Source organism: Molothrus aeneus, chromosome 12 (genome assembly GCF_037042795.1).
Source record: "Molothrus aeneus isolate 106 chromosome 12, BPBGC_Maene_1.0, whole genome shotgun sequence".
NCBI lineage: Eukaryota > Metazoa > Chordata > Aves > Passeriformes > Icteridae > Molothrus > Molothrus aeneus.
In genome coordinates, this window is record NC_089657.1 from 2,471,701 (window position 1) to 2,486,416 (window position 14,716).

General features: G+C 43.3%; 1 protein-coding gene across 3 annotated transcripts in view; it reads right to left on the reverse strand.

The window, feature by feature from the left end:
- Positions 1-14,716, reverse strand: part of LOC136561650 (contactin-6-like) — a 130,939-nt gene that overhangs the window by 65,116 nt on the left and 51,107 nt on the right. For 2 of the 3 annotated variants that reach the window (XM_066558056.1, XM_066558053.1), the window contains one exon: positions 14,168-14,343. In XM_066558056.1, coding sequence (XP_066414153.1) covers positions 14,168-14,343 — 176 coding nt within the window. The remainder of the gene's footprint in view (positions 1-14,167; positions 14,344-14,716) is intronic. The other variant, XM_066558055.1, reaches the window with a different exon arrangement.

The window sequence follows — 14,716 nt, forward strand, 5'->3', positions numbered from 1 at the left end:
AGAACCCTTAGGGATCTGCTGTTTTGCAGGGAGCAGGACTATTTTTGATTGTCCAATGGAATCATGGAATGCTCTGGGTTGGGAGGGACCTTAGAGCTCATCCAGCCCCGCCCCTGAGGCACCTTCCACCATCCCAGGCTGCTCCAAGGCCCTTCCAGCCTGGCCTTGGGCACTGCCAGGGATCCAGGGCCAGCCACAATTGCTCTGGGCGCCTTTGCCAGGGCCTCCCCACCCTCCCAGGGAACGATTTTTTCCCAATATCCCATCTAAACCCACTCCCTTTCAGCTGAATCCATGTGGGGAAGAAGTTGGCTGTGCCTTTTCAATCTCCACTTTTCAACCTTGAGGATCCAAATCCATAGGCAGGAGTTTGGGCTCTTTCAGGGCCTGTTTGTAGCTTTGCTGTGCAAAGCAACTTGGATTTTCCAGTGAGGGAGAGGAGATTTCCATCCCTTTATGCTTATTAATCATAGGTATAAAAAAACAGCTGTGGAAGCACATAAATCATCATTTAATCTCTTCATCTCACTCATGACAGGGACAAATATGCAATGTCCTTATTTAACCCAATTTTTAAAGGCCTTTAGGAAAAGACATTTTCTTTAAAGAATTCATTGCACTGCTTAACTCCGAGATCTTCATCAGTCTGCGTCCTTTAGAAACCCTCACCTCCCCAAAATTTCACAGGCCAAACCAGAAATGATCTTTTGCTTTGATTGATTTTGATAGATAACTGTACAAAGTGAATTTATTCAGTGCCTTTTTCTGTAATAAAGAATCATTGAAGAACAAAAGAATGGGGTTCTGAAAACCTCTGAAACCAAACCCCTGAAAGGGCAAACCAAGGCAAAATAGATGAAGAGAATTCATTAGGAGAGTCAGTGTTGCTTCTGTTTTCATCTTTATCGGACTCTTCCTGCAGGCAGGCATCATCTCCCATGGAATATTGTGACAGCTCATTCAAATGGGTTCAATAATGAGCTCTAAAAGAATCCACTTTTGCTTTGCAGTCCAGGTGGATGAGAGAGAGAAGAGGTGGACCCTCAGAAATAATGTTTGTCTTTGCCACAAAGATTTCTCCATCTATTTCCCAACCTATGGGGTTGCATTTTCGATGACTTATTGCAATTTGAAATGTGATAAGTGTATACATATAGCAAAAAGAAAAAAAAAATACCTGAGGATACAAATGCAGATATTCTACTTTGTTCTTGTTATTCTGAAATTCTGGCTGCTGTCAAAACCCCTTCTCCTTGCCCTGGGTGTTCATTTACACCAGGAGAGCACAAGCACTGTGTTCTTCCAGCTCCTGTTCCCTAGCACAGCTCTATAACGTAACATGACATAACCTAATAAAGCAGAATGTTGCTTGTCAAAAAGAGTATCAACTAAGAAGGCTAAGATCAGGTGTTTGGCACACATTTAGATTGCTAATATGCACTTAGGAATAAGATGACTATTTAACAGATGGTATATTTGCTAACTTCAGTGTTTCTGCAGAGATCTATAAATAAATTATCACCTAGTTCCTACATAATTCCTTTCATTCTTTGTCTGTATTTATCTCACTTGAAGAACAACGAGTTCCCTCACACTCCATTGCTCTCTCAGCCACGAGTTTTAACAAAAAAAACACTTTTCTTTTTTTTTTTCCCCTGGATCTGTGCATGTTGGCAGACTGCTCTTGGTAGAGCAGGATTAATCAGTTGGATGTGATAATGAGGTCGTGGGGGCCAAGCAAAATGCTCAGATGCACAAGTGATCCTTCCCGGGGAGGAGTGGGAATGATGCAAGGACTCAGCTGCCTGTGGCAGGGCCTCATCCATCTCCTGCTGGGAGTGTTGCAGGGCTGAGCGAGGAGGGGCCGAGCTCACAGCACCCCAAACATACGGCATTTGGTGGGGTGGGGTCAGGGAAGGGCCTTCTCTGATGGGAGCAGGAACTCTTGGGGTGGAGGAGGCTGTCAGCTCCTCACCGGGAATGGAGGGAGGAGTGGGGAGAAGGAATGGGTCAGAGCATTCTTCACCTGGTGTAACCCAGCTTTACCCTCTGGGGTCCAGGATGTCATCATGGAATCACAGAAGGTTTGGGTTGGAAGGACCTTAAAGCCCATCCCAGTCCACCCCTGCCATGGGCAGGGACACCTTCCACTATCCCAGGGTGCTCCAGCCTGCCTTTATCCTGTTTTATGGCCTGAAAGTCTTCCAGGTAGATTTTAAACAGAATAAAACCAGAGCTTGAGAAGAATATCAGTGTTGGATGAAGGTGACCATGGGTGTCACTTTGCTGAGCACAAGCCTGCCAGTGAGAGAAGCAAACCCAGGCTGGGGAAGGTGTTTGCCTGAAAAAATGGTCTCTGGAGACAGAAACAAAATTGGAAGTGGTGGACAGAAAACTTTCCTGCTGAAGCAATTCCATTAATTAATAGGTTAATTAATAGGTTCAGCCATACCTTATTTTTTCCTTAATGTTTTAAAGCTGCTAATAATAGAGATAATCATAAATTCCAGAGTGCTTTGGGTTGGAAGCACTAAAAGCTCATCCTGTTCCACCCCCTGCCATGGGCAGGGACACCTTCCACTAGACCAGGTTGCTCCAAGCTCCAGTTGCTGACTGCTCATTAATATATTTGTTCTAATTTCCCCACCACCACTATTACCCACACATCTGGGGTTTTTGCTTGCTTTATTTTAATATAAAACTGCCTTTCAGGTGTTGGAATATCAAATTTAACTACACAACAGAATGGAAGGTCATTTTCCCTGGGATTAGGGAACTGCTTCTTAAATATATTGGATAGGAACAAAAGCCAAATCACAAGCAGCAACTCATTCATTTCAACCTCCCAAATGTGTTTGAAATTCCTGAACCTGCTCAGGGACAGTCCACCCAAATCCATCCATTCCAAACCAGTGCATCCTAAGAAGGGGCATAGAACTTCTCCAAGGAAACCAAGGAAACTTGGGTGTTTTAATATGTGAAATTGTTACAGACAATTAGAGAAACTCTAATTTATCACCTTGCATTATTACCACAGTTCATCTGAATTAAAGTGGTTTCATGCTTTCTTGAACTTTTGATATTTTTTTTCCCCTCATAAATGTTTTGTCATTACATAATCCCAAATATAATGGTTGTAATTACTTGGTATTGAAATGTGCAGTGAATGTTAAGACATGAGGAGTAAGAGCTCCTTACAAATTAGCCACGCTCCTGAGGACAAATCAATACAATTCCTCACATTTCCATGTGCCTGTGTCAAATTGTGATAGATCACTTCTGCTCCCCTTTCTTTCTTCTGTGTCTCTTCTGGCCTGTGATATATTGCAATGGGAGAGGTGTTCCTGCAGTGATGCAGCACAACAGGAGTTTCCTCACAGGGAAGTGGGGTACAAAGCCCAGCACTTTTCCAAGGAAGCTCCTGCTTATGATTTGCTGGCAGTATTTCCAGCACTTGTGTTATCAGCTGATAATTAGTTACCTTCCTTTGCTCTGCCTGTAATGAATTAGAGGCCCCATTTGGGGCTGAATTTGGTGCCTGAGAATTTAGGTCTGTTATAAGTACAGATAATTAAAATGAAGCCTATTGAATCTTTATCTAAAATTCTGGGAGGCCCCATGCTTCCAGATTTTGGGTTTGCTATTTCTTCTCTCACATAAAGGACGTCCCAAAAAATTTGGGGTTAAGCCCTTTTAGCTACAGGCTGTTCCTATCCAGACCATCCCAGACTCCTCCTGGACATCAATCCCTGTTCTTTGCTTCTCCTGAGTATTTTTGTACTGAATTGCCTTGAAGGAGGGGAGCACCAATCTCTTGCAGCCTGGATACTACAGGGTGTGTTATGGAAATTTCCTTCTTTCTCCAAATATCTCCCAAAGGAATGGCTAATCTCCTTCCCTCCAACTTCCACTGCAAAGTAAACTCTCTTTTTCAGCTTTCCAAACTGCACTAAACTTGCTGAACAAACCCTCTGACAGTTCCTTTGTCTTGATAATACTGTCAATGCATTAAACTTTCCCCGTCAGCATCTAATCTCAATTTTTTAAATGTTCTAATTGATTTTCTATGAATTCAATTCTGAGATTAAGAGTGGTGTTATCTCTAATTAAGGTGTCTGAAAGCTGCTTAGTATTTCCCATTTCCTGCCTTTTAAATACTTGGATTTTCTCCTCAACACCTGCTGAGTTCCTCTGCTCCATCTGAAGCATTCGTGAGCCTTTAACACTTCAGGTCTGGAAGATTTGGAGCTGAATCAGCCAGGAGCAGCCTGAGCAATGCCTGAGTGTCTCCTTTCACCAGGACAGGTTAAAAATCCACTGGAATTCCCACTGTTGTTCTCATTTCCATCTTAGGGGAGCACTGCACCCCAGAGTGGGTAAAGGGAAAGCTGCCCTGTCCCCCAAAACTCCCTGATGGAGTTGCTTGTCAAAAAGAGAGGGAAAACCACAATCACTGGTCCTGTCTTTAGCTGTGTAATCATCCAAAGACCTCCATCAGTGCTTCCTTATTTAGTTAAATTACTTTGGAGCTTCCAAGGGCAAGGACCTGTAATTTACACTTCAGGATGAACACAGGCCCCGGGTCCTCAATTCAGCTTAAATGATCTGAATGGCCAATCCAGGCACTCATTTTCAAAGTGGGGAACAATAATTTCTGCCACAGTCTGATTGTCTTATTCAATTAAAGAGTGAAAATGCCCTTTACAAAGTAATATCAAGCTTCTCTGGAGGAAAAAAAGCGTAAGGTCACAATTAAATTAAACAGGGATGGTGAGGTGAGAGGGGGAAAAACCCTGAGCTGGCTTGATTTTTGTTCATGCACTAACAAACCCAGAGCACAGAAACATATGCTGAGAAGCTGTAGAGCTGGTCTACATCTGGCCTTTGTTATTTTTTTCCCCCTGCTTTTACAGAGTTAGCAGCATAAAATATTAAATTTCTCTTCTGAGCTGAGCACAGGACTTGCTCTGAGCAGTAAGTGTTGACACAGCCGTAGGGCTCCTGCTCCAAAGCCCATCTGCAGGCCAGAGGCACAGCTGAGGAGCTGCCCCTCTCCCAGGGAGGGGCACAGAGGGAATATTTGTTAAATATTTCATATTCCTGAACAGTTTTCTCACTTGTCACGGCGCAGTTCATTTGTCACCTGTCATCACCAGAGTCACTTCGCCGTCTGCAGGAGTTTTCTCCAGATTGGAGAGCTCTTAAAGACAGATTTCTCTCCCTGGGCTGAACCTCAAGGGTCGGATTTCTCCCTGCCACAGCTACACTGATTCTCCTGACTTCCAGGGGAGACAGCCCTGGCTGCTGTGGCAAATGTCCTTTTGGCAGGGAGGTTGATTCTTATCCAAACCCTCTTCTCCCTCATATTTCCCACTTCTCCCACAGAAGCCTGTTTTTACCTATGTGGAGATGGTTCAGGAACTTCTCCCTTCCCTCAGACCTTGACTTTGTTGTTGGGGACACAAAGCTGCACCCTGGTCCTGCAGGAAGCACCTCTGGCATCCCTGCCCTGGGTTCTGATGGATACAGGCCCACCTAAGGCAAAGAATTCATTCTATAATGCTTCTACTAACGAAATAGTAATCAAGGCTTGTAATACATTCAATAAAAAATGGCAAGGAAGAGGGGAAAAGTGGCAAGGAAGAGGGGAAAAGTGGCAAGGAAGAGGGGAAAAGCGGCAAGGAAGAGAGGAAAAGCGGCAAGGAAGAGGGGAAAAGCGGCAAGGAAGAGGGGAGAAGTGGCACTGCTCACACACTCACACCCTGCTGACAACGTCCGTGCCTGTTTCAGCCCTTCCCAAATTCCTGCCCAGCCCTTTGGAGATATTGATCCAGCCCAGAATTACTTCTTGTAGAACTACCCTGAGTTACCCCCAGCCCCTTCTTTACCTCCCTCATTCCAGCTGCAAAGCCCTCAAAGAATTCCTTCCAATGGGAATTTCAAGAATTACCCGAGCGATCGATGGAGGGGATTTTTGGATGTGAATCTTGTCAGTGGGATGTCAGGTGTAGGTTACATTATTTGTTCTTGCTGTAGCATTTAGAAATGGATATTTACAGCTCAGTGCATTCTCTGTGCCAGATGTGGTTCTGCTGTTGAGAAAAGCAGTGCCTGTGACCTCATTCCTTCACTCCATGAAAAGTCCAAATGTTACACACAATTCCTCCTTCTCCAGTATCAGCTACAGAATAGACATTTTATCTGCTGCCTTAAAAGATTACAGAGGATGGACCTCCACTGCAAAAATAACTGATCAATTAATTTCATTATTTTTTTAGGAAAAAAAAAGCCAATCATTTATTCCAAATAATTCAGTGGTTTTTTTCCCTTGCAAACCTCTACCATAACTTCTTTTGTCACGCCAAAAACTGAACAATCTCATGTGAACATCGTGGATATTTCACTCAATAATGTATTGGAATCTACATCATCTTGTCTGTAATGAAAGGAGAACAGATAAAGTAGCAGATCTAGACTGCAAACATAGACAGGTTTTATGCTTCCCCAGTATTAAATTTTATCAATCAGAATCTATCAGCTCTGGGTCCTGTGGATGCTTTGTTCCCCACCATATCTCAATCACATATATTGCTTTTCCAATACGACTGGCAATGGGTTGATTTAGGATAAACACTTTTAAAGGACCTAAAGAAGAGTAAGTAATATAGAACTAAAAGATAATCTTCAAATACTTCTATGTTCCCTATTGCTACTTTATCTGCCTGGTTCACTGCCTGTAATGCTCCTTACAACCTCTCTGCAATGTAGATCTCTGTTTCACAGATAAAAAACCTCCTTTTATTATAAAAGTCTAAGGAACTAACCTGGAATAAAGCAGCTTTAACCAAGTGCTGATAGAGCAGAGCCTTGAACACAGTGGTTAAATACTCTGAGAGAGATGTTTAAACCATGGGAGGGGCAGAAAAGTGGAATTTCTGATGTGCCTGGTCTGTTACAATTTAAAATAAACAGGACACTTGGTGTCAATGGACACCACATGGGCTCTGAGAATGCAGAGGAGACTAAAGGAGGGAATGATGGAGAAAGCAAACCCCCTTCCTTATGGAGATAGCTTCTGGTTTTAAGATTCCAGACTGTTCTCTGTGTCTTCAGGAATGTCAGGAGATTTGCATAATCCCATTCTTGTGATAGCAGAGTTTTAAAATAGAAGTTCTATTATCACCCTGCCTTGTCCTGTCAGCAGGCAGGTGAAACCCTTCCAGGCTTCCTGCTTCATCACTGCTGAGCAGTGGCTCCTGCTCTTCCTGCAGCCTGTGAGAGGCTCTGTGTGCACAGAATTCTGCAAAGAAATAAACGCTGGGAAGCTCAGCAGGGAGATGAGCTGAGCATGGTGAGGTCTTGCAGTGGTTTTGGTCTTGGAGTGATTAAATTGCATCACTTCAGAGGGATCTCTGCATGTGTTCTGCTCAAAGTGGCCTTGAAGGATGCCCCGTGCCCCAGTTTGGGGTGGGTAGAGCAGGACAGTGACCCCTTGGAGACCCCTCCCTGTTGGAACCAGCCTAGAGGAGGCCACCAAGTTGATCAGAGGGCTTCAAGGAGCACTTCTCCTGTGAAGACAGGTGGGAGAGCTGGGGCTGTTACTCCTGGAAATGCCTATTCCTTCCACCAGTGGTTCTCACCAGGTTTTTCCTGATTTTCTGAAGAAACTCTGTGAAGTAATGGGGCAAAAAAAGAAAACAAGCCTGAGGCTGCTGGGTCTGCTCCATGGAGAGCATCCATTAAGCAAAGACCTTGGTGTGGTCTCCTGCCATGGGAACTGCTGCAGAGAGAGCTGGAGCATTGGCACAGAGTGTCCATAACAATCAGAAGTGATAAATGAAAGTTCTCTTTCTTTCCACTCCAAGCAGAATTCTGACAAAATACAGGGTTTGTTTTCTGTAACTCATTCTGCTCAGAACCTGGCCCTCAGCTCCCCATACCAGGGAGGGAGGCTGCTGCTGCTGCTGCTGCTGCAGTGATATTGGATTCTACCTGTGCTTAAAAGTCCAAAAGGCAATTTTGAGCTGTGAGGCTTTTTAGTGACATATGGAAGAGATGACAGCAGCACTTCCATCCTCCAGACAGGATCGATCCACAGCAAATGTTCCCACTGCAGGTTGCATTTGTTCCTCACCTGCTGAAGGGAAGACTGGGAGGTGTTACCAGGATCACCAGGAGGGCTGTGCAGAGTATGCCAAGGAGAATTTTTTGGCTGATTCTCCACATGTCTGCAGTTCAGATGTGTTTCTGCATCAGAGGAAGTGGGGTTGGAATTAGATGAACTCTTAAGGTCCCTCCCAAACCATTCCAGGATTATGTAGAAGGCCACCCTTTTAAAACAGGTGGGGCCAGTGCATTACTCAGCATGTGCAGGGTGGAGAGTGGTGCTAGGATGGGGATGGAGATTGAGAGAATTGGGATTGCTCAGCCTGGAGAAGCCAAGTTCTGGGGTGACCTCATGGTGGCCTTCCAGTGCCTGAAGAGAGCTCCAGGAGAGATGGAGAGAGATTTTGGGAAGGTCCTGGAAGGACAAGACAAGGGGGAATAGCTTCCAAACTGCCAGAGGGCAGGGTTAGGTGAGATATTGGGAAGAAATTCCTCCCTGTGAGGGTGCTTAGGCCCTGGCACAGGGTGCCCAGAGAAGCTGGGGCTGCCCCATCTCTGGAAGTGTCCAAGGCCAGGCTGGATGGGGCTTTGAGCAGTCTGGGGTAGTGGAAGGTGGCAGAGGGTGGAACTGGATGAGCTTTAATGTCCCTTCCAACCACGCCATTCCATGATTCTCTGTAGATAGAGACAATTACCTGACATGCCCCTAAAGGAGAAAAGGAAATTTAGAAAGCCAAGTCAAACTTTTGGGGATGTATTTTTGATTATGAACTTTTCCTGGCACTGGCAAGCTGAGCTCTTCCTGCTCCTCAGTTATCAGCTGGTCATCCCTGAGTGCCTGTTGAGTGCTGAACTGAGCAGTTTATGCCTCCTTTTGAAAAAGAAAGGCACTGCCAGAGTTCATTCCTGCAATCATCTGCCAGGGAGCCTGATCAGCATTCCAGCCCTCGTGTGCTGTGATGAATTAACAATCAGCTTAAAGACCCAGAGAGCTTTACTCCAGGTGGTAGTTACAACAGCTAGCACACCTTTTAATCAAATACAATTGTTACAGAGGGATTTCTGGACACACACAGCACCACAACACAACCCAGCCAGAAGTGTAGGTGCCATTTAGCCTTAAATTCATGCATGTCCAGACTTTGCAAATTCAGCCTATCTGATCCAAGCCTATTGATTTTTCCATTTTCTGTTTTAAAGCATACACTGCCAGTGAAAAGGGTTATGACATCCTGAAGCTGCTGGATTGCTTTGTGATGTTTCTGTAATTTGTGTGCACTCAGAGGTAAATAACACAATGAAGTAATCAGATGAAAAGTGGGCTTTTATGCTGGCTGAGCATCTCCCAGCCAGCCCCTCCAACAGGGCTCTGCTAAAGCTCAGCCTGTCACCATCCAGCAAACACTAAATAGGTTTGATTTGGTTTAATAAATTCCTCCCTGAAATGGTTAAATGCTAATGATGTGCTGTTATTTTTTGTGTTTCAGAATGGCAAAAACTCAGTCCAGGAGGAATTATTGCCTCTAATTTGTTATTTCAGCAAAACTGTGTCTTCTGTCTCTGACAAAAAGCACATGGAAGCTCTTGGGAGCTGCAGATTTCATTCCAAGTGCTCCAGCACTGTCACTCTCAGCCACACTGCTGTGAGCACATCATCACTGGCCAAGAACAGGGAGGGTGGCAGTGTCAGGAAAATGCTGTTGAGAATAAGCATCAAGCAAAACCTTTGAGCACCACTTTGAAAACCAGGAGAATTTGGTTGGAGCCCAAAAACTCCAAGGAGAAATCCTTCCTGGGTCTGTAGCATTGTGGGGAAACTTAAAATGCAGGGTCTAATGGCTCCAATGTGTGCCCTTCTGTGAGGTTCAGGGCAAAGTGACCAATTCTAGGCATGAAATTAGATTCTTGTCCTTGTTTCTCAGAATTCCAGATCTGAGAAATCTGCAATCATCATGACTTTTATCATCAAGGGTAGAATAATTTGACTGAGAATCTAATTTAAGATCCCTAAGCAACAAGATGCTTTCAATTAATACTGAATTTTCTGGGTTTATGCCCTGAATAATTATGAATTAGGTTTGCATTTGATTCCTTTTCATTGTGGAGTCCTTTTTTATTCTGGTTTGTTTAATTGAACTTCTTAATTCTCCTGCATATCCTTTAATGCCTCTGCTATAGATGTGTTTGAGAACTAAAAGAACAAGTAACAGGCCTGGACAGGCTGTTTCATGCAGCCTGTTACAGGGATTTCCCTCAAGACCAGTTGTTTGCACACAGTTATTTTTGCTTAAAACTGAGGAAATAATTAAAGCAAATCCCCCGTGTGCCTTGGGAGAAAGTTCTGGTTGAAGCCATACTGAAGCAGTTTTCCCTAACAGGTTTGTCTTTTTCTTAAGGTGTGAAATGCCTTAAACAAAAAAGCCTTAGGAAAAATGTCACCACTGAAAGAGTGGCCAAGCTCTGGAACTGGCTGCTCATGGAAGTGATGGCGTCCCCATCCTTGAAAGTGTTCAAAAAATGAGTAGATGTGAAATTTTGTGATGTAGTTTATGAGCAGGGGGAGATCAGGCAAAGGCTGGACTTGATGATCTCAAAGGTCTTTTCCAACCCTGTTAATTCTGTGATTCAAGATGAAAAAGACCTCCAGCCTAACACCACCTTATGAGCTGCACCACGGCACTGAGTGCCTCATCCAACCTTTTTTGAACCCCTCTAGGGACAGTGACTCCACCACCCCCCTGGGCAGCCCATTCCAATGCCCAGGCACTCATTCTGTGAAGAACTTTTGCCCAATGTCCAGCCTAAATTTCCCTTGGTGCAGCTTAAAACCGTGTCCTCTACTGATTCTGTGTTGTCATCTTATCACAGGGGTTCCATACTGTTATCTCCTTATCACAAAAGTCCCATAACTTCTTGGCGTTTCTGGTGGGCATCTCCTCAGAGCACTGACTCTTTCTTCTTCACAAAACACCCAACTGACTCCCGTTCTCTTCTCAATACCACCCCACTCTTTTATAGCATCTTCTTCTCATTGCTTACAGCTGTGGCCTGGTAAAGTCAGGCCTGTTCCTGATCTTTGATAATTGGCCCAGCTGCAACTCCTTAAGGGTAAGATTACTTTCTACACTATCTTTATTTTCTTATATTCTATCCCACTACAATTCTGAGCTGTGGAAAAGCTGAAGGCAAAGCTCTCATGTCCTCATCTCTTCAAGCTGAGTCGGGCCTAGCTCCAAGGTGAACCTCCCAAACATTTTACTTCATTTTAGAATGAGCTGAATAGTTCCAGGTGACCTGTGCTGGGTGTCACCACTGAGCTGGCAGGGGAGAAGCCCTGTGGGTGGCAGAACATGACCCCAGCCTGGAGAAGGACAAGGACGAGGACCAGGCCCCTGCTCCTGTGCTTGGCGCTGGCTGCACGAGCCAAGGCCCGATACCAAAGTTTTACAAACTTCCACCCCAACAACTGCAAGAACACATGTGGGCTGCTCCAAATGTGCTGCTGGCAGGGAGCAGGAGATGTGCAGGATTTATAGGGAGCTTTGGAGTTTATTTATGACAAAACAAGCCTCGTGCAGGAAGCGGGGATGCCAAGGGCCTGCCATCCTAATGCATTTATGTGCTCCCTCTGCCTGCCACTGCCTCTCATTTTCAGCTTGTAGCTTTAATAATCTATGCCACTGCCTTCTGTACAAAATTCCTCCTGCAGCTTTCCTTTGACAGCTCTGGTTTTAATAGAGGATAAGCACCAAACTCCAGCTGAATCTGAAGACGTATTTCTAATCTCGTCCCACATTTATTTTGCTTCTCGAAGAACTTCCTATCTTGAACAGAGAAAAAAAGTATTTTTTATATATTAAGTTGACATGTTGAATGGGTTTCTGGAGGTATCATTAATTCAAGCTCCAACTCAGAGTTAGTTACCTTGTTGTAAAGAGACAAATACACGTAAACCCTGGTACTTGGATAATAGGTTTGATTCAATTCTTTATCAGGGACATTGTAATAATATGCCAGGCATTCCAATCCAGGGAATGGACTGGAATCCCTCCATTTTGTGAAGTGTTGAATGAAAGTGTCATCACAGCAACGTGCCTGCCTGCCTGGATTTTAAGATATAGCCTGAAGTATTGGTTGAAACAAAGAATTAAATTGGATGGCAACATGAAAATAAGAAACAAGGAAATGTTGACTGTGAAATAAGAGTTTCAAGGTAATTTGTTCCACTATTCCCATCAGGTCATTATGACGTTTTCCATGTACTGTGGGTTTTTTTCCTATTGTAAGACAACTTAAAACTCCCAGTTCTGCAGTGAGGCTGCTAAATTGAACCATTTTCCTGTAAATTTGTGCTTGTCAGTGTAAATAACAGCCTTTGATTTGTCTGTCCTCTCTCTTCTCCATGGGGAAGGTGGTAAATATCTGTCACCACTACTAGAAAAGTGGTGTAGTGCTTGATTATGGGATAAATTTAGGATTCTGTGGTGCTGTTAGAGCTGGAGGACTGGAGCAGGCTGAGGGCTGGGGGCAAACCAGACCCAGCTCTGGGATCTGCTCCCTGCAGGAACTTTGGAAAGTGTTTGGGTGGGGACGTGAAGCTTAAATAAAGGAACTGCTTGATATAAAATGCTGAAAAATCACCAGAACCTTCTTTCTTTCACAGATATTCCTGTTTTTTCCTTTCTTCCCCCTGCTTTTTTTTCAATTTTATTTTTTTTACAGCTTGTTTGTGCCTTCATTTAAGGATGTTACCTTTCCTTAGATCTTGTCCTAGCTCCCTGCCTGGCCTGCCTTGGTTCCTTGGGGATTACAGACTCCATGGACAATTTTGAGGTGGCTGTCTATTCTTGCTCCTTTCTAAAATAGAATTTGTTCTGTCACTAACCAACTTTCACCTCCAAATCTCAAAAAAAAAATCCAACACAGGAAGTCTGGCTTAAAAAAATATTTCAGCAGAAAAAGTGGTAAAATAATGAATCTTTTTTTTTTTTTTTTTTTTTTTTTTACATTTGACCAGCCCTTGGGAATCAAAGCTGTTTGAGAAATTCAGGGTAAAACATTATTAAATGAGGTACCAGTGATATGCCTTTTGATCAGCTCTGCTGAAAGACACTCTGTGAACCAGCCTGACCTCTGATGTCTCCTTTGTGTAACCCCTGTGACACGAGGTTTGCTATGAGAAATGGAACAAGATTAATAATTAATCCATTTGCTGGTGTCTGAAATAGTGACACAAGGTTGGCTTTAGTCACATGTTTTATTAATGAGCTTTGAAAACAATTGCTTTCTCCCAGCAACAGACTGCTCTGAGCTTTAGGACTGAAAAAAAAAGAAGGGCTGGAGGGAATATCTGGAGTTTTTTGGCTGTCACTGTTGTTTCCCCCCCTCCCCAGGGCATTCACAGAACTCGGTCACCGCATCCAAACCTTGTGAAAAAGGTTGTGAAGTTGTGAAGGAGTGAAACGGGGAGCAAAGATGAAATAAACTTTAAATCATCTCAAGACAGACAACGTGCTCGACCTGAGGGAGCTGAAATATGAAATATTTCAGAGAGCAGCTCACACTTTTACACATTGTGTAAGGAAAAGGAGTGTTTCTTTGGTAATGTAAAAAAAATAAAAAAAATCAGTGTGCCAATTAGGGGAACAATGTTTTTGTGTCTCAATTAGACCTCATTAGCTACAGAAAACTCAAAGCTCAACTTTTTGCAACAATTCCCCCCCCCAGCTGTAGCTACCCAGCTGTGGGATAACAACAAAACCATTGTCCTAAAAAGTGAGAACACCTTTATTAAGTGAAGATAATTGTGCTCATCTTCCTTGACCTTTCAATTTCCTGAATTTTATTCTGGCTCCCGAGGGCAGCAGCCATCAGATGTCTGGTTTTGTTATTAATATTTACTAGGAACATTTTGGGTTTTTTTAGGAATAAGCAGTGCAGAAGAAAGTCAAACCTTTTGGACAGAATCCCCAATGATCCTTTAATTACCCAATAAATTACAGTCCATGTGCAGAATTAATAGGAAAATAATGCTCTAATAAATATGATCTTCCCAACTTACATGCAAATTGAAGCTTTGCCTTCCTGCTCAGAATTGTTCCAAATGAATTTGTGGCCAAACACTGGTATGTTCCAATATCCTGATTTTTATGTGGGTTATTGATTGCCAAGCTGCCTCCAACCAACCTGTAGTGATAACTCATGGTAAGATCAATATCTGTGCCATTTTGCTTCCACCTTTGAGGGGAAAAAAATCAAATTATGCTTATAATTTACCGAGCCTATTCATATTTATCTTAAATAGTGTGCTGTAGCATACCTGTAATGATAAAAATGTAGTTAAATATCACAAAATTAGATCATTTTTCACACATGACTGCTTCTTACATCAATCATAATGATAGCAATAATGGTATTCTTTGGAAAATCTTTACTTCAGTCACCAGTGTTCGCCCAAATGTCCACAAAAAGTAATTATAACTTATTCAAACAAAGTTATCCATTCAGTCCAGAGGGGGGTTTATACCTTGTCTACAGCTACATTATTTTTTATAATATGAATGTGCCTTACAGTCCTTGCAAATGATCAATCGTGAATTTGGCAACCAAA